At 37.4% G+C, this 24,606-nt stretch overlaps 1 protein-coding gene across 1 annotated transcript in view; it reads left to right on the plus strand.

The window, feature by feature from the left end:
* Window positions 1-24,606, plus strand: part of CD1H11orf80 (chromosome D1 C11orf80 homolog) — a 95,569-nt gene that overhangs the window by 43,332 nt on the left and 27,631 nt on the right. Inside the window, exons 4-8 of the mRNA XM_030332495.1 lie at window positions 7,992-8,101; window positions 13,442-13,525; window positions 14,681-14,736; window positions 15,112-15,183; window positions 17,131-17,326. Of these exons, the coding sequence (XP_030188355.1) occupies window positions 7,992-8,101; window positions 13,442-13,525; window positions 14,681-14,736; window positions 15,112-15,183; window positions 17,131-17,326 (518 nt within the window). The remainder of the gene's footprint in view (window positions 1-7,991; window positions 8,102-13,441; window positions 13,526-14,680; window positions 14,737-15,111; window positions 15,184-17,130; window positions 17,327-24,606) is intronic.

Genomic DNA, 24,606 nt, shown 5'->3' on the forward strand with positions numbered 1-24,606 from the left:
TATATATATATATAATATATATATATATTATTTTTTATTTTTAGAGAGTGTGAGTGGCAGGGAGGGGCAGAGGGAGAGAGACAGAGAATCTTAAACAGGCTCCACACTCAGCATGGAGCCAATGTGGGGTTCAGTGCCATGACCCTGGGATCATGGCTGAGCCAAAATCAAGAGTTGGATGCTCAAATGACTGAGCCATCCAGGTGCCCCAGACTGGATCATTTTTGTTCTTTGTCTTCAATAATTTCACTGACTCTTCTGTTATATCTAATGTATTAAACTTGTCCAGCAAATTCATTTCGGTCAATGAACTTTTCAGTGATAGAATTTCCATTTGATTTTTTTTTTACAGTGTACCTTTCTCTGCTGATATTTCATATCATTTGACACATTTAAGCCACCTTTGTCTTTGAACATATAATAAATAGTATGTACCTGGGGCACCTGGGTGGCTCAGCCGGTTAAGCATCCAACTTTGGCTCAGGTCATGATCTCGTGGTTCGTGAGTTTGAGCCCTGCATCGCGCTCTGTGCTGAAAGCTCAGAGCCTGGAGCCTGCTTTGGAGTGTGTGTCTCCCTTTCTGTCTCTGCCCCTCCCCTGCTCACACTCTGTCTCTCTCTCTCAAAAATGAATAAGCTTAAAAAAAATTTTTTTAAATAAATAATATGTGTCTGAAAGTCTTTCCTAAATATAACATCTATGACAGGCTTGGGCTTTTTTATTGCTTTTTTTTTCCTTGTGAGTTACATTTTTTTTTCTTTGTGTATCTATTAAATCCTTATTTTATATTGGATAATGTGTTTCTATTTTATATTCTGTTTTAACTCTGAAGAGTGTTGATTTTTGTTCTAGCAGGCTAATCTAACCTAGTGTTGGCTTGTTTTTATACCTTTTATAGGGTTCATATGTAGAAACTCAAGTCATTTTCCAAACTCCTTTAACTTGATACCACTCAATCTCCAAACTATCTCCTCTGTGGATCTTGTTGAGTCTTGGTTTTAGGCATTTTCTTAGGTTAGGTCAAGAATGAATTTTCATCTAGAAAGTGGGTTATTATTGTTGTCTATTTTTTTCCCCTCTCTCTCTCTCTTTTTTTTTGTTTTTGTTTTTGTTTTTGTTTTGCTAAGAAAGCCTTACCTTTTTGGTGTCTTAGCTGGACACCATCAGTTTTATGGACACCATCAGTTTTATGGACACCATCAGTTTTATCAAGGTCTCTCCATTCTGGTTGGGTCCGAAGCCCAACATTTTCCAGCACTGCTTGACCACTTGTGTCTTGTTTCATTCTCAACTCCATTGCAGCTGCTGTCTGGGAAATTTAATATAGTCTCACCTGTGCATGCATAGCCCAGCTTTTGACCAAGGACTCATGGGGAGCTCCCACACAGACTTTCAGTACCCACTTCTGCATAGCTCCCTCCCCTCCTGTGCCCTGCCTTGCAGATTCTAGGTACTTTTGCAACTCTGAACTGTTCTGTACCTTCTCAGCATATTGGGTACACTATACTCTGCTTGGGCTCCAGGTCCCTGCTCAGTGGACAGGAAAATTTCCCCAGGCAGACATCCAGGGCAGTCATAGGGTTTACCTCAGGAGTTTGCCTTCTCTCAAGGATCAGTCTTGTGCTATTTGTTGTCCAGTGCCTGAAAACAATTGACTCATATGTTTTACCCAGTTTTATAGTAGTTTTTGGTGCGAGGGCTGATTTATTAGTACCTGTTATTTCATCATTGCTGGAAGAAGTCCCAGTATATGGTTTTGATGTATGTTCACATTGCCACATGACTGAAATTTTGCTACTTTAACAGTTGAAGAGCTATATGAAGAGATAGCTTGATATTGTTGATGATATAATTCTTTCTTCCTTATCTCCACACTATCTCAGCAAAAAGATGCAAATTTAAACTCATTTTTAAATGGTTATGCTGATTTGGTTTATTTAGTTCTTTCATCAAGTGAATGTGGAATGTAAACATTTAAAGTTTTTCATTCTAGGGGCGCCTGGGTTGCTCAGTTGGTTAAGCATTAGACTTCGGCTCAGGTCCTGGTCTCATGGTTCATGGGTTTGAGACCCACATCGGGCTCTGTGCTGACAGTTCAGATCCTGGAGCCTGCTTCAGATTCTGTGTCTCCCTCTCCCTCTGCCTCTCCCCCACTGGCACTCTGACTCACTCTCTCAAAAATAAAAACATAAATAAATAATAAATAAGTTAAAGTTTTTCATTTTTGTTTCTTAAAGTTTATTTTGAGAGAGAGAGAGAGAGAGAGAGAGAGAGAGAGAGAGAGAGAGAGAAAGAAAACTAGTGGGGGAGGGGCAGAGAGAGAAGGGGACATAAGATCCGAAGTGGGCTCTGTGCTCACAGCAAAGAGCCTGATGTGGGGCTTGAACTCACAAACCGTGAGATCGTGACCCCTGAGCTGAAGGTGGGACACTTAACTGACTGAGCCATCCAAGCATCCCTAAAGTTTTTCATTCTTTAATGGTAGTTTAGTTCTCTTAAAAGTCCAGATTCCAAGTTAATTTTTTGTGATCTTTGATGATAGTACTTATCTTCTGATATCTAATATTGCTGATGAGAAGTCTAACTCATGTTTCTTCAGGATAATTTCATTCTCTTTTGTAGTTTTTAGAGTTTTCTCTTTATCCTTGTTATTCTGGGTTTCACTTTGATATGTTCAGCTCTGTGGCTTTTTTTGTGCCTTTTTTTTTTTTTTAAGAAATTTATCCTGCTTGGCATTTGGTAAATTTATTCAAACAGTACTTACATCTGTCTTTGTTTTATGATAATTCTCCGTCATTATTTATTATGGATCTATTTTTTTATTTAAAAATTTTTTTAGTGGGGTGACTGGGTGGTTCAGTTGGTTAAGCGCCCAGATTTTGGTTTCAGCTCAGGTCATGATCTCACAGTTCATGAGATTGAGCCCCACGTCAGGCTCCATGCTGATGGTGTGGAGCCTGCTTGAGATTCTCTCTTTCCCTCTGTCTGTCCCTCCCCCACATGCGTGGACACTTTTTCTCTCAAAATAAATAAACTTAAAAAAACCATTAAAAATTTGTTTAGTGTTTATGTCTTTTAAAAGTTTATCCTTAATGTCTTTATAGATTTGTCTATCTTGGAGATTTCATATAAATGAAATAATACAATATGTAGTCTTTTGTGTCTGGTTTCTTTCACTAAGCCTAATGTTTAAAAAAAATTGTTTTTATTTTAGAGAGAGAGAAAACGTGAGTGGGGAAGGGCAGAGGGAGACAGAGAATCTTAAGCAGGCTCTATGCTCAGCATGGAGCCTGACACGGGGCTTAATCTCATGACCCTGGGATCATGACCTGAGCTGAAATCAAGTCAGATGCTCAACCCACCAAGCCACCCGGGTGCCCTAGCATAATGTTTTCAAAATTCATCCATGTTGTGGGGCACCTGGGTGGCTCAGTTGGTTTAGCCTCTGACTTTGGCTCAGGTCATGATCTCGTGGTTTGTGAGTTTGGGCCCCACATAGGGCTCTGTACTATCAGCATGGAACCCCCTTCAGATCCTCTGTCCCCCCTCTCTCTCTCTCTGTCCCTCCCTGGCTCTCATGCTCTCTTGCTCTCTCATTAATAAACATTAAAAATTTTTAAAAAATTCATCCATATTGTAGTATGGACCAGTACTTCAGTTATTTTTATGGATGAACAATATTGCATATTTTGTTAATCTGTTTATTATTGATGGACATTTGGGTTGTTTCCACTTTTGCCTACTAAGAATAATGCTGCTGTAAAAGATTCAGGTACTACCTTTTCTTTTAAATGTGCTTTTTTACAGTCGCTAATCTGCCTTCCCTAACATGTTCATTTCAAACACTGTATCTTTAATTTCCAAGATTTCTAATAGAGTTTTCCCCTCTTTCTGTTTGATCTATGGCAATGTGTTCTTTTTTGAAATTTCTTTTTTTATTTGAGTGTAGTTGACACATAGTACTACATAAGTTTCAGATATACAGCATAGTGATTCATCATCTCTACAGGTTGTGCTATGCTCAATACAAGTGTAGCTACCATCTATCGTCATACACTATTATGACATCATTGACTATATTTCCTATGCTGTAGCTTTTATTCTCATGACCTGTTCATTCCATAACCACATGCCTATATCTGTTACTCCCCATTCCCCTCTCCTCTAGCAACCACCATAAGTTTGCTGTCTGTATTTATAGGTCTGATTCTGCTTTCTCTTTATTTATTCATTTGTTTTTGTTTTCACTTATGAATGAATTCATAGGGTGATTTTTACGGCTGTGTAATACTCCATTGTATGTATGTGTGTATGTATATATCAATAGCTATCTATATATGATGTAGATGTATATATACTTATGTATATATACATGTATACATATGTATATACACACACGCGTGCATAGCACATCTTCATTCACTCATCTATCAATGGATATTTGGGTTGCTTCTATATCTTGACTATTGTAAATAATGCTGCAGTAAATATAGGGGTGCATATATCTTTTTGAATTAGTTTTCTCCTTTTCTTTATGTAAATACCCAGTAGTGGAATTATTGGATCATATGGTAGTTCTATTTTTAATTTTTTGAGGACCCTCCATACTGTCTTCCATAGTCACTATACCAATTTACTTTCCCACAAACAGTGCATGAGAGTTCCTTTTGGATCCACATTCCTACCAATACTTGTTATTTTTTGTGTTTTTCATTTTAGCAGTTCTGACAGGCACAAGATGATATCTCATTGTGGTTTTGATTTGCATTTCCCTGATGATGAGTGATGTTGAGCATCTTTTCATGCATCTGTTCGCCATCTGTATGTCGTCTTTGGAAAAATGTTCAGATCTTACCATTTTTAATTGGATTATTTGTTGGGGAGGTTGGTGTTGAGTTGTTCTTTATTTATTTTGGATATCAACCCCTTATATATATCATTTGTAAATATTTTCTTTCATTCAGTAGATTGCCTTTTTGTTTTGTTGATAGTCTTCTTTCCTTTCAGATTGTTTTTTAATTCTGTTTCCTCATGTATAAGTTTTATTAGTTGATATGTGTCATATTTTTCATGTTATTGGTCTTTGTTGGTTGGTAACTTTTAGATAAGAGCTAATTGTCCATCATCCATTTGTTTTGAACACATTCTGCATTGACAGGGTTCCAATAGGAAGCTCTCTGTTGCTGAGCCCTAATCTTGCAGGATATGTATCTTAGATTAAATTTTGCTTGCGTGGTAAGATACAAAGCTCTTGCATCTTAATAGACTACATAGTTCTGAGTCTTATCTCCACTTACATGACGTAGCTCTAAGGCTTGTGTCAGTGATCCTGCTACTAGCATCACTTGGCTTTAATCAACTCTCTGGTAGTTTGTGTTTTGGGTCCTTGTTTAGATCTCCTGTGTATGGCCTGTGTGGATCTTGCTCTTACATCTATGGCTATTGCCATATTAGCCCTATGTATTTTTCCCTAGTCCAGGCCCCAAAGATGGTGCACATCTTTGGTCCTCACCTACCATTGTGGATTTTCTTTTTTCCTTTCTGAAGATAAGGGGAATCTCTCTCTCCATTTCTGGTCTGTAAAGATTTTTCTCTTTTTCTCACCATGACTATGTATTTTCTAGACTATGTGTTTATTAAGATTTAAAAATACTTGTTTTGGGGCACCAGACCAGCTCAGTCGGTTGAGTGTCTGACTTTGACTCAGGTCGTGCGCTCACAGTTTGTGGGTTCAAACCTGGGTCGGGCTCTGTGCTGACAGCTCAAAGCCTGGAGCCTGCTTAGGATTCTGTGTCTCCCTCTCTCTCCATGCCTCCCCCACTCGTTCTTGTTCTCTCTCCCTCTCTCTCTCTCTCTCTCTCAAAAATAAGTAAAAATTAAAAAGAAATTAAAATACTTGCTTTAATAGGTGATGGGTATTAAGGCAGGCACTTGTGATGAACAACAGTTGATGTATGACAGTGTTGAATCACTATATTGTTCACCTGAAACTAGTATTACACTGTTATGTTAACTGGAATTTAAATAAAAACTTAAAATTTTTTTTTTATCATTTTATGTGTTTGAATGGGAAGGTGCGGTTTCTTTTTCTTTTTTTAATTGTTTTTTAACGTTTATTTATTTTTGAGACAGAGATAGAGCATGAACAGGGGAGGGTCAGAGGGAGAGAGAGGGAGACACAGAATCTGAAACAGGCTCCAGGCTCCGAGCTGTCAGCACAGAGCCCGACGCGGGGCTTGAACTCACGAACCGCGAGATCATGACCTGAGCCGAAGTCGGACACTTAACCGACTGAGCCACCCAGGCGCCCCGGGAAGGTGCAGTTTCAACATATGCTCAACTTATCTTGAAATAGAAGGCTTTGGGGTGCCTAAGTGGCTCAGGCGGTTAAGCATCCAACTCTTGATTTCAGCTCAGGTTACGAACTCACAGTTTGTGAGTTCGATGCCCACGTCCAGCTCTGCACTGACGGTGTGGAGCCTGCTTGGGATTCTCTGTCTCCCTCTCTCTCTGCCACTCTCCTGCATACACTCTCTCTTTCAAAGTAAATAAATAAACATTAAAAAAGAAATAAAAGGCTTTTATTTAGTTTTATTGTTCTGCCTTTCACATTTAACTCTAGTCAGTCCATCTGGGGGTGTGTGTGTGTGTGTGTGTGTGTGTGTGTGTGTGAAGTGAGGCAATTGAAACTGATTTTCCTCAAATAACTACACATTTTCTTTTAAATTGTTAATTAGATTTCTGGAGAATTCAGTTATTGACAATACTTTTTCTTATGTATCTACATGTTTTACCCATTCTGCACTGTATCAGTACTTCAAAGACAAGGTAGGACTCAGGAACAAATTTTCTCTTATTTCACAAAAGGTAATTTAATCACAGTAAAAAGGGGTCACTTTAGGTCAGAAAGTTGGTCAGTGGTAAAACTAAAGATTGATGCAAGGCATTTTGGTTCAATGCCAAGTTCACTAAACCTCAGTGTAGCACAACCTTGCTGCCATATTATCCCAAGCTTTACAATTGAATTATATTTGAAAAACAAATAATGGCAAGAAAAATACTACCCATTAAGATTGATAGCTAGTACTTGATCTTGGTAATGTCCATACTTTCTGAGGTTACAGATTTATTAGATATGTAGTATGAGTGCTGTAGGAGAGAGTTGTGCTTTTATTTTATGATGCATTTTATTATTGTTTTTAAAGTTGGATTCTTGTATAATATCAACACTGTCAACCTCATTTACAAAATCTTTGTTTTTAGTTCTCCATTTTACTAGTAATGTAGAGGAGAAATAAGGGATGGCATTTTATAAAATGGGAGATTTGGTTTTTTTTCCTTTATAATATGAGTGCCAAGATACAGAAAGGAAGGACAATGATGCAAATTTTGAGGTTCTCTTTGTTGATGATGCAGGACCACCTGGTGCTTTGTGGAAAGATAGTTCTAAGTTAACATATGTAAACATACCAAGTGGTTAATTTGTGAACAAAATTAGGAAGAGTTTGTTTTACTTTGTAAAGACTACCTTATTAAATAAAGAAAGTACTGCATTAGGTAAATGCCTGAGAGGGCCATTCTTGAATTTTTCTGCTTTTAATTCTAAATTAGCTCACTTACTGGATTTGTGTTTATCAAATAATTAATTTATTGAAAACAGAAGAATATAAGCTAGAGCTGTCAGTTCTGAAGATTTCTAGCTTTGGACATGACCTTGTGGAAATTAACTGAAAATACAAATTGATTTAGCAAATGTGAAAAATTGAAAACATGAGATTAAATGTCTTAACCCCATAAAGTAATTCTAAATGTTCAAGCAATTTGCTGATGCATAGCCATTTCCAGTCATACTTCAAATTTTGCAGATAATCTTTTCATCAGGGAAATGCCTTCTTGGCTCATCAGTTTAATAAACAATTCCAGAAACTCTGGTACTTATCCAAACTGCCTTTTTATTTATTTATTTTTTGTCTCCATTTCTTCTCACACAGAAATACAATCTATACTGCCCGGATTCTCTGCAAAGCTGAACTGGACTTCAGAAGAAGCCAGCTCTTCTCAGGACATATCAGGGGTAACACCCTTCCAGATGATTTTTGAGGCAGGTTTTGTTGTGGTTCTATAAATTACTGATATCTTGATTCTCATTTTTCTACAAATATAATAATAGGAAAGAAAAGCCTAGGTCCATCACAGTTCCAAGTTGAAATGAAATAAGGCATTGGCTCCCAAACTTCTCTGTGCAGATTTCAACCCCCCCCCCCCGCCCCCGTAGCTTCTAAATGACTGGTATTTGTGTCCCACTCCAAGAGGTTGTGATTTAATTGGCCTAGGGTGTTGGATTAGTTTGCTCAGGTTGCCATAAAGAAATACTATGGATTGGGTGGTTAAACAACAGAACATTATTTCCTCATACTTTTGGAGTCTAGAAGTTTAAGAATAAGGTGCCTTGTCACTGTTTCCTCACATGGTTCCTCTGTGTATATGTGGTGGGAGAGCTCTCTAATTAGTCAACCACTTCTTATAAGGACATCTTCCTGTCAGATTAGGGCTCCACGTTTATGACCTCATTTAACTTTATTTATGTCCTCAAAGCTCTGTCTCCAAATACAGTCACATGGGGAGCTAGGGCTTCAACATATGAATTTTAGGGAATACAATTTAGTCCATACTGGTGTGGCCTGGGCTTTAAAATATTTTTGAAATCCCAGATGAAAAAAATTCCCAGGTGATTCCTAATGTGCAGGTAAACTTGAGAACCACTGAAATTAAGCCATTATTTGAGTTTGGATCTCCTGAAAGACAAAAGAAAAATGGATTCCCAGTGTAGATCCTATTGGCATACATTTTATTAGGTTGACTTAAAGATCTTTATTGATTTATTTGTAGCCCAGATTTATGAGTGACAGTTGAGTTTTCCATTCCCTTTAACAATTCTGTGATTCCCTATTCTTTCTTTCCTTTGAATTTGTGGAGACATAAAGAATTAGAGTACTTTAAACATTCTCCCAAGAAGCACTTGGGAGGCCTTTCTTCACGTTTGGACAATTATATGCTCCTTCTCAAAGGAAAGGGGTGCAGTATTGCGACAATAGATATCCCTGGCCGTGCCTTATCTTCTTTAGGAGAATGATGAGTAAACAATCTGGAGCAATTAATGGTTAGTCAGCTCTGAAACTATTAACATTAAGTAGCAATAAAAAAGCTGATTTCAGTGAACCAAGGAAATCAGTTCTAGTAAAGGAGATCATGTGTTTTAGCCAGTCTAAACAAACAATGATAATTCTTACACGTAACATTTATGTATATTATTTAAGCCTCCCAACAACTCTGTGAAGAACAGAGATTATCACCCAATTTACAGATACAAGAAAACTGAGATTCAGAGAATTAGATTGACTTTCAAGGGTCATATGAAAGTTAAGCGACAGGATTAGAATTTGAACCAAAGTCTTGTACTCATATTAATCAGGTCTGTTTGAATATTTATTCACTCATTGAGAAACCTGTGTTTGTTCAAGCCAGCCTCACTTTGCTAGATGTTGAAGGTACAGTGACCCAAGACATGTTACTTGATTCCAAGGAACCTGAAATCTAAAGGAAAAGATAAGCAAACAAATAATTATAATACACTGTAAATGTATTATGATAGAGGTAGGATATATATATAGGAAGGATATCTAACCCAATGGGAAGTGCCCAGTTCTCATCTCTTGATGAGACTGAAAACAGATTATCTGATATAAGGAGTTCAGAGACTTGAAAGAATAGGGATCTGTCTTCAGATTGATAAAGTTTGTCTTATTTTTTTTTCCTTATTGCAAAAGCAGTGTTTCCCTCAGGAAAATCAGAGAGAGCATCTAGAACACAGATAATTTGACATAATCAAGGTAGCCACTGTTAACATCCTAGTGTGCACCTTTTCACATAAGAGTGAGGCATTTCAGTTTCAGGTTTTTGGAATGGTACCATTCCAAATTATGGCCATGGAAATAGGTGGCTGGAAATGCATGGAGGTCAAGGTCGTTGGGAGTTGAAGAGGTCAGGAAATTATGTCTAAATTGTTGCTTAGACAGGCCATCTACTTGGATGTGGAAGTCAACCCATGTGATGGTATGTCTTAAAGTGCTGAGGGAAACTGATCTCAGTGCCTGCAGTCAGCTGGTGATCCATGAAGAGTGGGGAAGAGTAGTATGACCTCAGAGGAACAAGGATTCCCTGAAAGCATTGGTTCTATTACATCTCTTGTCTCTGGTACTATGCAGCTATTTAAAAGATACTTGAATGAAGGAAGTGAGAAGGGGAGATTGTGAACAAGCTAATTATATATACCTCAAATGGGGAGAAGGGTTAGATAGCAAGGTTCAGAGCAGAGGCTAGTGAATGGAGACATCTGTGAAAAAGCTATAATAAATGATCCACTGCTTTGGGCATGTGAGGAAAGCTAATCCCAGGAAATACGAAGAGAGCTTCATTTAGGAGAGATGCATAAGCTCAGAGTCAGTCTTGTGTCTTGCATCTTGGAGTCCATTAGGCTGGATAACATGTACTTCCAAAAACAATTTGATTTTACAAGATCTTCTTGAAAGCTTTATCCATTTTTATATTTATTTTTGCCGTAATATTAAAAATGATAAAATTGGTAGAGATGAACATATATACATATAAACATCTTCATACTTATATTTATCTATCTCTATTTCTCTAACTAGAGACAGGAAGAGACAGAGGCACTGACTGACTTTCTTCTAGACAGTCATATAGGGCCCATGACTACATAAGTTCAGTTTGAAAATATAAAACAGCTCTGATATTCTGTGATATAATTAGATTTGTATTTAAAGGTGAAGGCTGAACATATGATTCAGTAGTGGTTTCTGCTGCCCAGGGCTTGCAGCATCTGTTTTTTCCTAACACACTGAAGTAAATTCACTGCTTCTATAGATATGTTAGGCTGGGGTACTGCGTTCCTAACACCCAACTGTAAAAGGCTGTAAAAGACTTTGTAGACATACACATATACATATATTCTCTCTCTCTGTTTCTCTCAATAATTTATGAGTAGATCTTAAAAGGAGGCATTTGCTTTATGTTAACTATCCTCTGCTGATAGGACATTAGGTCACTTTATCTTCTCAATCTGAATTAGGTGCCAGTGTTTCTTGTGCATTTCTTTAGCATCTCTTATATATCTAAATCATAAAACTTTCACATTGTCATATAAGTTATTTGTCTTTCCCTTCTACTTAACTGAACTCTTCAAATTCAGAGATTGTTTTATTTCCTCTGTAGGCCCAAGTATATAGTAAGCTTCATTGAGTATTTTTGAGTGGATAATTCAGTAGTTTGCATAAGTGTTGCCTATCAGGGTTCATAAAAGTAATGATAGATAACATAATATCTGATTCAGGAAGCTATATGCACCGAAAATGAACTTTCTTGGAGAGACAGCATTGCATAGTGGAACGTGGACTTTGAAACAAGTCATATCTAGGTTTGAATCCCAGTTCTTAACTAGACATGTGTGACCTTGGACAAATCAAACAGCTTATTTAGTGTCATTATTTTCATAAATGGGGAAATTTCCTACTTGCGTACAAACTGTTTGGCATGTAGCAGGTGTTCAGTAAATGGTACCTCTCATCATTATTAATTGTAGCCCCTTTCTGGTAGCTGCTGAAGGAATTTACACTTACTTGGTTGCTTTACTGCTAGATATAATTAGCCCTTTCTATGATGTACCCTATAATAACAAAGGCTACAGAAGTTTGAAATTGTTCCAAGAAGTTGTTTTGGAAGTGCTAATTACAGAAAATGCTTCGAAGAGATCATTGCTTTTCTACTATTTGAACATTTTATGATAAAAATTTTTAAATGAAGGATGTGACTGTGATGTGTATGCTGCAGTTCTAATTTAATTACCACTGTTTTTGTGTATGAGTAATCTTAGATCTGTATCCAGAATTTTCTAATAATTCCCATCCATTTTTCTGATAATTTTTGCTAATGATTCTGTAATAATCTAATTTCCCCACCCATTGCACAATTCTTGATCTCATTTTCAGTGTGCTTACAAAAAGTATTACAATAATTTATTCTTTCTGTTTCTTCCTCATTGTGTTATGATATTTTGAGATCTGGGACCATTTTTTTCTTAATATGTACCTACTACATGGCTCTGTATTCTCTGAGCCACCGATAACTTACTGATCTTTTTTTACTCTATTTCTTCTTCTCATTTTCCTCAACTTCTCCATTTTGTAGAAGACTCTTTATAACTTTAGTTTTAGGGACACTGTATTAAATACAATGAGCCATTATAGGATAGTGGTTAATACTAAAGCTTTGAATCCAGATCAGGTAACCTTAAGAAAGTTGTTTGACCTCTTTGAGACTCATTTTTTTCATCCACAGAATGTGGGTTATGTGTACGTAATAGGGCTTTTGTGAGGGGTAAATGAGGTAGTTAATACAAGTAAGGTACTTTTGCTCCATTCCTGGAATAGAGAAAATCCTCATTAAATTGTAAATTTTATTGTATTTATAGGGAGGTATCTGGGTATGCTTGAAAGAGCATGGACAGTTAGTGTTAGACAGACTTAAGGTCAAATTCTGGCTCTATCACTGAACCGCTGAGTAACCTTAGGCAAGTTGCTTAACTTCTCTGAACCTCATTTAAAAAAACCTACAGAGAAGATAGTACCTGCCTCCAGGTTTGTTATGAGGTAATGTAGGTACAGCACCTGCAAAATGCTTGATGCTTGCTATATAGTAGGCATTCAACAAGTGATATCTACTATTGTTGCCATGTATAATATATACTTTCAGATTATTATTTGGTCCTTAAAACAGTTCTGTGAGGGAGAATGGGTAACTTTTATCCCTGTTTTGAAGATTAGTAAATGAAGTCCAAAGCAATTAAGTGATTTTTTTCATGGTTACGTATGTAATTTTTATAGAGCTAGTACTAGAACACGGGTCTTCTGACTTGTGAGATTTTTGCTTTATAGGTTTTCCTAAAAAATAAAGTTTAGATAAATGGATTGATGATGAAAAGTAGGTTCCTTTTAAGTGTCTGTTAATTTCACTCCATTCTTAATAGAGATTGACTCTCACATCAGGATGGCAGAGCTAAGAAAGAGTTAATGCTTCTTAGCTCTGGTCTGATACTTTTAAATTTGTTACAAAAAGTGGTTTTGAGATTGTGGGTTTTACTCTGACCTTTGTTCACATGTCTCCTAAAGTTCCATGAAATAGTTTAACCCAAGGAATGATGGCTGTTAGATTCCCTTTTGTATCCAATTCTTAGACCATCCCCTTGGATGTCTGAGAAGCTTTCTCAGGTGAGAGTTACCTTTATAGGAAGAAATATCACAGTTTAATTCATTTGTGCTCCTGGGTTTGTGTATATGTGGTAGAAGTTTTTGTTGGATTGTTACAGGTTGATGAAAAGCCCAGAACTTTGATGACAGATAGTTTGGTGATAAAGAACTTTTTACGCAGAATCATCATGGTACACCCTAAGGTAAGCTGTTCTTTTGCATAGTAATGATTCTTTTAAATCACATGTTTTCAAGAGACCTCTACTCTGTAGGACGTGGAAGGATATGCTTGGTCCTCTTTTCTTTTAATGACAATGATTACAACTTTAATATTGAATTGATTTGATTTCTGTGCCCCTAACACAGTGTTGGTGTTGGTCATGTGATATAGTTGACAGCCCTTGAATATAGAGCTTTCTTTGGGTTGTTGTTTTTACTTCCATATTATTTTATTGTATCAGTTTAGATACTTTTTTGCCTCCTCTGTGCTTCATTTTTCTGGATAATAAACCTTGCTGATTATTTCCTCCTTTTCCAAAGTGACTATAAGAGCAAATCAGGAAATTCTGACAAAGTACTTCGAACTTTGGAGAGCTATAATTTTTATTATTACATGTAGTTAGATATGTTTATAGGGATGTACACTGTTAAGTATGGTATATAACTTCTCCCTTTTTTCTCTTGCTAGAGTCAACTTTTTATGTCTTTGGCAGGGTTCAGTGCATATTATATGCCAGTTACTTCTGAGTCCTTTCCATACACTTATTCACTCACCTAATGCAACAGCCCTTGTGAAGTAGGTTTTATCATCATCATTCCCATTTTACAGCTGAAGAAACTGTTGTATAGAGGTTAAATAACTTGCAGAGCCAGGATTTGAAGTCAGGCAGTCTAGCTCTAGAGTCTCCTATTACATAGGAAGGAAAATGTAAATCAAAAGTAGGAAATAATTAGAACAGTGAAGTGAATTGGAGGACATAAAAGTCAGATGGGGGGAAGGGAAGAAAACACAAAGAAAAAAGCATGGAATGTTCTATATATGAAAACCATGGAAAAAATGGAGAGAAAAATCAATAGTTCTTTTAAGGGGGAGAAGATATAACTGGGAGAACAGCAGAGAACAAAAGTTAGGATATTCTGATAATCTGTGACCACTTGGAATTGAAGTGTAGGACTCAATATAAATTTAGATGCAGAATTTGAGCACAGGTAAATGTTAATTGTGTTAGTTGTTTAGGGAAAGTGCAAGTGAAAACAAGGTGATGTAAAGAATATCTACACCTTTGGGAATTAAGTATGGAAGTTTTTTAATCTCCATCCTTGTTCATGTTAAATCTCATACCCCATTTACTTTGCAGATTAGATTTAATTTCAGTGTAAAGGTGAATGGAATCCTTTCCTTGGAAATCTTTGGGTAAGTCCTTAAAACAATGGCTTAAAGTTATGCCATGGTTTTATAGTTTTTTCTCAGTCATTATTGCCCTATTTCTAGTAGCTTCACAGTTTGACTTCTTGACCCAAAGTTACCTTGAAACTAATTTTCTGAGACTCCCACATTTTCTTATTCTATATTAACTTTTAATGAGTAAGTAGATTCATCTATATCTTTTCGTGTCTTTCCCTCTCACCAGAGTGGGTGATCTTAAAAATTTCCATTTCCCTTTGGTTAGTTGGCTGTTGGATTCCAGTAATCTCTGTGGGTGGTGGTGGTCATGGGCCAAAATTTGTATCAGGTAAAGATTGGTTTTAGAATCTGTGAACTATGGCTTAGCTTTTCTTTGCTTTCCAGGACAAAGAACGAACCCACTTTGAACCTGTCGAATGGAATTGCTCTTGTTATAAACTATCAACATTATGTGAGGTGAAGGATAAAAGCATTGTTGTCCCTCTCCATGTTTTACTCTCCTGTTATGAGTATGAGTGTGGGTAGAAATTGAACATAGCCTCATTTGTCATTTCTTAGTGCCAGGCATTAGCTTCTCTGTAAGAAAAGTGGAAGTAAAACTTTTAATCTATTTGTATTGAAAACTCTCATTATTTCTGGCTCCTTGAATGTATTCTAATTGACCTGAGAACATGTCCCTTCTCCTTTCCATGTCTTATTTTTTCTATAAATGAAACAACAAATTTCAATCTTATTTACATATGAGAAGAGAGGAAGGACTTGAGAAGGTTCCTTGAACTCTTGGCTAGAAAGATACTATGAACACAAAGGAATTCTTTATATATTATTTTTTGTGCATCGGCATTTTTCAAAGGTTTGGAAATCATCTCTACCTCCACCTCCAGACTACAAAAAAAAAATCCATGGAGAAGATGGCAAATAAATGGAATTTATTCCTCTGCCTTGCCTTCCTAAGAGAATCCAAAGTGAACATGCATATAGCAAGAAAAAAAAACAATTTATGATTTAGTCCAAGTAATTTATTCTTTATTCAATAGTTTCGACTCCATTTGTATGCCCTGAATCAGCACTGGTAGTCATAGGATCTTAAGGTTTGAAGACACTGTTTATGGCTTTTTAGTCTGTTTTTTTACTCTTAGCCAAAAGTACACTTCAGATTAGAATTTTTTAATTCTTTAATATGTGCAGTAAATAAAGTCCCCACTCTGTATCTATCTTTAGTAGTCCTTTACTATCATACAATCCTTAAAGTTAGACAGCTCATTATCAGAAATTTACTGAAAAAGTTTAAGCCTCTGAACCAGTGTTTGTGGACATATATTCCTGGATGGCCTCATCAGTTTAAAGAGACAGGAAATATGCTCATTAATATTTCTTCCTATTTAAAAAAGAAAAGCTGTTAGAAAGTAAGCAAGTATCAAATTTCACTAGATTCTTTTAGGAGAGAAAGATGCCCTAATTATTTCTCATTACTCCTATCAAACAGTAACCTCGGACTCCTTCAGGGGAAGGTGTAGCATGTGTGAGAGCAGATCTAAGTATCACAGGGCTAGTTTTAGGCTGTTGTGATTCAGGGACCCCTTCACCCCTACCCTCACCATGCTAATCTTTGATCTTGGAAACTTCTGCTCAGAACTGTAGACTAATTTCAGTGGAGGAAATATACATTAGTGAATATAAAACTGCATAGTGGCAGGGATGCCTGGGGGGCTCAGTTGCTTAAACGTCTGACTTTGGCTCAGGTCATGATATGGTTTGTGGGTTCAAGCCCTGTGTCGGGTTCTGTGCTGACAGCCTGGAGCCTGCTTCAGATTCTGTGTCTCCCTCTCTCCCCCCATCACCCGCTCACTCTCTCTCCCTCAAAAATAAATAAACATTAAAAAAAATTTTAAACTGCATAGTGGCAGCAGAAACAGTAGCCATGATATCATTCCTGAAATTCCAGTTTGTCTGCTCTTTCTATTGCTTGTGATTCCCTGAGTGAGACACAAGTTACTTATTCCAGTAAAACTAATATGGTAGATTATATGATTATGTATATGCTAGAGATATCCAAAGACTTTTGAACGCCCCGAAAATAATTTCTTAAGGGGCACCTGGCTGGCTCTGCCAGTAAAGCATGTGACTCTTAACCTTGGGGTCCTGAGGTCAAGCCCCCCATGTTGGGTGTGGAGCCTATTTTATTTATTTTTAAAGATTTTATTTTAAGTAACTCTACACCCAGTGTGGGGCTCAAACTCACAACCCTGGGATCAAGAGTCACATGTTCCACTGAGCCAGCCAAGCATGCCATCATAGAGCCTACTTTAAAAAAAAAAAAAAAGAAGAAAAGGAAAAAAATAAAAATAAAATAATTTCTTAAGAAAGAAAAAGTCTAAATTTATCTTACCTGTTTTTTGACAGTAGATCAAAATTTGGTGCAGCTCAATTACTCTGCAGTCGAATCCATCCTGTGCTAGGACATCCAGTAATGCTTTTCATCCCCGATGACGTGGCTGGCATGGGCTCGTTGGGAGAACTGATACTCACTCCAGCTGCTGCTCTGTGTCCCTGCCCAAAGGTCTTTTCCAACCAGCTGAATAGAGTTTCTTCAGTTTCCATATCCTTTTGATGATAAACTCCATCAAAATTTTCAACTTTGTTTTGAAAAATGAATTTTTATATCCCAATTCTAGAAAAGCCTTTAGCATATAAACTCTGTATCTAGAAGCCAGTATAATTTGTATAAAAACAAAAATCCAGTGTGAAATCCAGTCTTGAGAAATTTTCCCAAAATACTGAAAACTATAAAATGTGACATATGTGCCACATTCTTTTCATATAATCCAATATGACTGAAGCATGGAATGGTGCAAGCAGGAGAGATGAGGCTGGAAAATGGTGGACATGGTGGCTCTTTTGTATCACACTTAGGATTGTGAACTTCATTCTCTGTATAGTGGGAAACCATTGAATGTTTTAGGCATCTCAAGCAGCATTGTACAGGATGGGTAGGAGAGATAAGTCAGTAATGACTAAGTGAATAAGTGAACTGGGCAAGAGATAATGCTCGCCTGAATTAAAAATGTGATGAGCATGGAAAAGAGAGACTTACCACTTGAAGGAATCAGTATAATGAGGCAAGCAATTCATTGTGGGGGTAGGGAGAGATTAGGGGCAGGGAATGGCCAAAATTGATGTTAATATTTCTATATCCAGAATAGGCAAATCTATAGAGACAGGAAGTAGATAGATAGGGATTTGGTGGGGGGAGGATGGTAAAAATGTCCTAAAATTGATGGTGGTGATGGTTGCACAACTCTTTGAATATACTATAACCCATTTATACACTTTAAGTGGGTAAGTTGTGTGCTGTGTGATATGTTTAAATCTCAGCTGTTTAAAAACATTTCCATAGGGCCCCTGGGTGGCTCAGTCGTTAAGCATCTGACTTTGGCTCAGGTCATGATCTCATGGTTCGTTAGGTCGAGCCCCATGTCAGGTGAGCTTGAGCCCTGGGTAAACACGAGCCCCACTTCGGGTGAGCCCTGCTTCTCTCTCTGTCTCACGCCTGCCGCCCCCCTTGCCGCCCTGGGATTCTCTCTCTGTTTGTCCCTTGTTCACTTGCGCCATTTCTCCCCCTGCCAAAAAAAACCATTTCAATAGATGGCTGACAGAATAATGATACTATCAATAAGATACAAATCATAAGTAGCAGATTTGGAAGGTAAAGATTAGCTTAGCTTTAAACATAAGTTTGTAGTTCCTGTAGGACATCCCTTGAAAATGGCAAGTATAGCTATATAGAAATTTTGGTCTGGAATTTGGAAGTGGCCAATTTAGAGATAAATTTTAGAGCCTTAGCATTTTCTCCATCGGAAAGTAAAGTATAGTGCTGTGGTTAGAGCATGGAACAAGAGTGTAAATACTAGATTCACCACTAATTGGCTGTGACTTCATGTAGTTTACTCAACCAGCCTAAGGCTTTATTTCCTCCGCTTTAAAATGGAGATAATAGGGGCACCTGGGTGGCTCAGTTGATTGAGCAGCAAACTTCTGATTTCAGCTCAGATCATTATTCCAGGTCATGGGATCCAGCCCTGCGTTGGGCTCCATGTGGAGTGTGGAGCCTGCTTAAGGTTCTTTCTCTCCCTCTGCCCTTCTCCCTCGCTCATGCATGCTCTTTCTCTAAAATTAAAAAAAAAAAAAATAGGGGCACCTGGATGGCCTAGACAGTTAAGCATCCAACTTCAGCTCAGGTCATGATCTCATGGTTTGTGGGTTTGAGCCCTGCATTGGGCTCTGGGCTGACAGCTCAGAGCCTAGAGCCTGCTTTGGATTCTGTGTCTCCCTCTCTCTCTGCCCCTCCTCTGCTCATGCTCTGCCTCTCTCTCTCTCTCAAAAATAAATAAATGTTAAAAAATTAAATTAAATTTAAAAATAAATGGGGATAATAACACTTCATAGATTTATTTGTTTTCCCTTGCAAAGGTTTTGTTGTTGTTGTTGTTGTTGTTGTTGTTTTGGGGTTAGTTTGTTTTAGTATTAATTATATATAATAATCTATATGAAGCTCCCAGCATATTGCCTGACACATAAAAGTGTTCAATAAATGTTAGGTGTTATTGTTATATAATTGAAGCTGTACAAGTAAAATGAAGTTCTAGTAGAGTATAAAGAATAAGACCAGAAGAAGGCCAAGGTCATGGTATGATAAATGTCAGCTGAAAATATCTTTAGGGAGGAGGAAGGAGCAGGATGGTGATAAAGACTATGCATGGACTTTTGGATTTTAAAACATGCTTTTTCTTAATATCTAGGGCATATAGAAGAGTATAAAGTAAAATAAAAAAGTTTCTCCTCCTCCTCATCCCATTCTCCAGAGGGAAAAAGGCAAATTTTTCTATCCTCTTGAAGTTTACATTTAATAGGACATTTTAATAAATAGATGTCAGTAGTGATAAGTACAGTTAAAGATAAAATAAAGCAGGTAAAGAGATAATGACAGGGAAGTTATTTTAAATATTATAGTAAGCGAAGACTCTAGGGAGGTGATGTTTTAGTGAAGATAAAGAAAACTCTGATAGGATTTCAGTTTCTGAAAATGGCAAACTAGGTAATTTAGACCAACCCTCCCATTGAAGACAAATGTTGGATGAAATATTAAGACATAAAAGATTCTAAGAGCTAGTAAATAGGGAGGAATTTCTGGGCGATCACAGTAGAGACAGGAATTACAGAAAGCCTGAGCTCAACATTGGGGGCTGCTTTTGCTGTGAGGTCATTTGCAAATTATAGCAAGCAGCTGAGAGGCTAAGATGCACTTCTGAATCAATGTAGGTCAAGAAGGCCAAAGAGTTTAGGGCTTACTGAGCTGGGGGGTGCTGTTAAAAACACCTCTTGTTTTGGGCAGAGATAACTAAAAGGTTACACTTTAAGGAGTAAGATGAACCTGAAATAAACCATCCTTCACATGAACTGCATATATTTTTTGGGTCATCTGGGAAGGCTAGAAAATCTTAAACTTTAAAATTGGATTAAGATGATTCTAGATATCTAATTCTCCCAGATGTCTTTTAGAAGCAAACAAAGATTATTTTCTAGAGGAAGATCACCACATCTGTGCTTCAAATATTTTAACAAATACTTTCTCAAAATGTCCAGCTCATGTGTACATTTCTCTCTCTCTCTCTCCATCTCTGTCTCTCTCTCTCTCTGACACACACACACACACACACACACACACACACACACACAAACCACACGTAAAAGAGTGGACTAGGCAACATGAATAAGAGCTAGCAAAAACAAAAGCAACAGGAGTACCCACTGGGACTTCAGATATTGGTAACATCAGATACTGATTTTAAAAATAAAGAATTATGCTTATTATATTTATGAACTTGAAGGCCAAGCTTAAAAATTTTGCCAGGGAACTGAAAACTATAAAATGTGACATAATTTTTAAAACAACCAAACAGAAACTGTAGAACCAAAAAATACAATAACCAACATTGAAGTTAAATAGGCAGATTTAACAGATTAGACACAGCATAAGTGAATTTGTGAAGTAAAAGATAAGGATAGCAAAAACTAGTAAAATAAAGCAAAGAAAGACCAAAGGATAGAAAATACAGAAGAGAGGTTAACAGTGAGAGGAAACAGAACATTTAATGTACATTTAATTCATGTCCCAAAGGAGAAGGGAGAAAATGGGGCAAAAACAGTCGTTGAAGAATCAATGGCTAAGCAACTAAAACAGTTTGATAAACAAAAAGACATGCATACCTCTAGGAAATCAAAAACAAGGGAAAAATCAGCTAAGGAAGATGGATTTTCTTCAAAAGAGAAACAAATTGACAGCTGACTTCCTTATACCAACATGAGGTAGTAGTATAATAGTGTTAATGTCTGGAAATTTAAAAACTACCAACCTAGAATTCCATACCCAGTAAAAATATTTCTCAAGATAAAAACTAATGTTGGGGCATCTGGGTGGCTCCATTGGTTAAGCATCCAACTCTTGGTTTTGCCTCAGGTCATGATCTTGCAGTTCATGAGTTCGAGCCCAGCGTTGGGCTCTGCACTGACAGTGCAGAGCCTGCTTGGGATTCTCTCTCTCTCTCTCTCTCTCTCTCTCTCTCTCTCTGTCCCTCCCCCATGTGCACGCATGGGCTCTCTTTCTCAAAATAAATAAACTTAAAAAAAAATAAATAACCGGGGCGCCTGGGTGGCTCAGTCTGTTAAGCATCTGACTTCGGCTCAGGTCATAATCTCATGGTTTGTGAGCTCGAGCCCCGTGTCGGGCTCTGTGCTGACAGCTCAGAGCCTGGAGCCTGCTTCAGATTCTGTGTCTCCCTCTCTCTCTGCCCCTCCCCTGCTCACACTCTGTTTGTCTGTCTCTCTCTCTCACAAATAAACATTAAAAAAAAATTTTTTTTAAAAGATAACCTACCCATATAAAGGTCATAATTCATATAGTAAGAAGAATTAATTCAACTGACTTTAAGAACATAGTGTTTTGACATACATTCTTGGTATATACTCTAAGGATGAAATGAACTGAAAAGTGCTCTTGAAATTCATTTAGTGGTCTTGATTCTTGTTAATAACATTGGTATTACCATACTGAAATTCTTGCATGCATACTTGTTATAAAACAAGTAATTATGTTAAATGGTTAAGAACCAAAATTTTTAGCATAATATAGCAGATGTGGGAGTATAAATTCAAAGGAATAGAATATTTTTATTTTGAAATAAGAAAATTTTTGAAAGTAATCTTTTTTTAAAAAAATGTTCATTTATTTATTTTGAGAGAAAGCACGAGCAGAGGAGAGGCAAAGAGAGAGAGAGAATCCCAAGCAGTCTCCATGATGTCAGTGCAGAGGCCAGCGCAGGGCTTGAACTCATGAAACATGAAATCATGACCTGAGCCAAAACCAAGAGTCAGATGCTTAACCAACTGAGCCACCCAGGTGCCCCTGAAAGTAATCTTAAAGTGGAATTGAAAATATCAGTGTGTATGCCCAACTTTTCTGACTTTTGAAATTATAGATTTTTTAGCTCTATCTGCTAAAAACAAAAAACAAACTGAGGAGCAATGAGCAGTCCTAGTATCCAGAATGTGTTCTCTAAATGTCATTGCTCACTAAAAAGGAGGAATGGCTGATTCCAGGCCTAAAGTAGAAATGTACAAGATGAGCATGGGTATCTTGTTGAGCCAGAAAGCAAAGAAACTATCAAAGGCCATGAGATTCTGTCAGAGAATTTCAGAAATTCCACTTCCAGCCATGAACAAATAACAGGGACTGGATCCAACCTCCTACCTTGAACAATTTAAAAAATTATATTAAACAACAGAGAGTATAGGACAGTGGTTCTAGAGAAAGGAGAAACAAATAAACCCTGTATTGCACCACCGTACTACCTAGAGAAGTTCACCAGGAGGGTATACCCAACTAGACTCTGGTGGATCTGAGTTGAGAAGACGAAGTTCAGAGTTAGGGAGGTCCAGGGAAGCTAGAACTTATAGAAAAGAGTGCCAAAGAGGAGATAAAATACACAGAGAGAGCTCCGGATAGAGGAGAATCCCTGGAGCACACAGAGCTGGAAATAGTTTTTGTTCCTGCCAGGCAGGATGGAAAACATAAAGCATCAGGTAGAGTCCTAAGAAGGATTTGCTTGAATATAGTTGAGAAGTTAGCTTTAGCCTATAGGCTTCCCTGGTCCCACCTAACAAAGCTTAAGAGTAAGACCCAAAAGGCTCAAACTGTTCCCAAGTAACTTTATAGTGTCCCAGAAAAAAAGTACAAGAATATTTACAGGAATACAAAAGTATCCTGCATTCAGTGAGGTAAACTTCACAATGCTGGGCATCCAATAAAAAGTTACTTGGTATGCAAAGAAGCAGGAAAATAGGACCCATAATGAAAAAAAATCAGAACTGCCCAGAAATGGCATAGGTAATAGGATTAGTAAACAAGGACATTAAGACAGGTATAACTGGGGGTACCTGGGTGGCTCAGTCAGTTAAACATCCGACTCTCAGTTTCAGCTCAGGTCATGATCTCATAGTTCGTGAGTTCAAGCCACATCAGGCTCTGCACTATCAGTGTGGAGCCTGCTTGGGATATTTTCTCACTCTCTCTCCCCCTCCCACACTCTATCTCTCTCTCTCTCTCAAAAAGAAATAAACTTTAAAAAAAAGGTATAACTGTATCCCATATATTCAGGAAGTGAAAGGGAAAAAATTGAACATATTAACTAAAGACACAAAAGATGTGAAAACCTAAATTGAATGTCTAGAGATAGAAATTAAAATTTTTAGGGTCAAGATACACTAGATGAGATTAGTGACAGATTTACACATTGCAGAGAAATAGATAAGTGAACTTGAATACATAGCAATAGAAACTAAAATGAAACAAGGGACTAAAAAAAATGAATAAAGTTTCTGTGAACTGTGGGATAACTTCAGGTGACCTAATTCAGGGACATGTAATTCAATTCCTGCAGGGAGGGAGGGCAGATAAAATATTTGAGGAAATAATGCCCCCCCAAATTACCAAATTTGGTGAAAAGTATGAACCTGCAGAGCCAAGATCAGCAAACTTGGAACATAAGAAACATGAATCAAATCATACCAAGATACACCATAATCATTGATTAAAATCAGTGATAAAGAATCTTAAAAGCGACTAGAGGTAGAAAGACACGTTTACATACTGAGAAACAAAGATGCAAATTACTGCAGATTTCTCATTGGGAACTGTAAGCTACAAGAAAGTGAAGCAACATTTTTAAATTTTTTTTTTTCAACGTTTATTTATTTTTGGGACAGAGAGAGACAGAGCATGAACGGGGGAGGGGCAGAGAGAGAGGGAGACACAGAATCGGAAACAGGCTCCAGGCTCTGAGTCATCAGCCCAGAGCCTGACGCGGGGCTCGAACTCCCGGACCGCGAGATCGTGACCTGGCTGAAGTCGGACGCTCAACCGACTGCGCCACCCAGGCGCCCCTGAAGCAACATTTTTAAAATAATAAAGGGGAAAAAATCCCTTAATGTGGATTCTATACCAAGAGAAAATATATTTCAAAAATGGAGGCAAAATAAAGAATTTATCAGACATACAAAAGACTTCACCAGCAATCTATATTATAAGAAATGTGAAAGGAAATGCTTCAGTCAGAAGAAAAATGCTATCAGATGGAATTCTGGGTCTACACAAATAAAGAAGAGCCCTGGAAATCATAACTATCTGGATAGATATAAAAGATTTTTTCCCCATTTAAAAAATCTCTTTAAAAGATAATTGACTTTTTATGGGGTGCCTGGGTGGCCCAGTCCGTTAAGCATCTGACTCTTGATATCGGCTCAGGTCACGATCTCATGATTTGT

Source organism: Lynx canadensis, chromosome D1 (genome assembly GCF_007474595.2).
Source record: "Lynx canadensis isolate LIC74 chromosome D1, mLynCan4.pri.v2, whole genome shotgun sequence".
Taxonomy (NCBI): Eukaryota; Metazoa; Chordata; class Mammalia; order Carnivora; family Felidae; genus Lynx; species Lynx canadensis.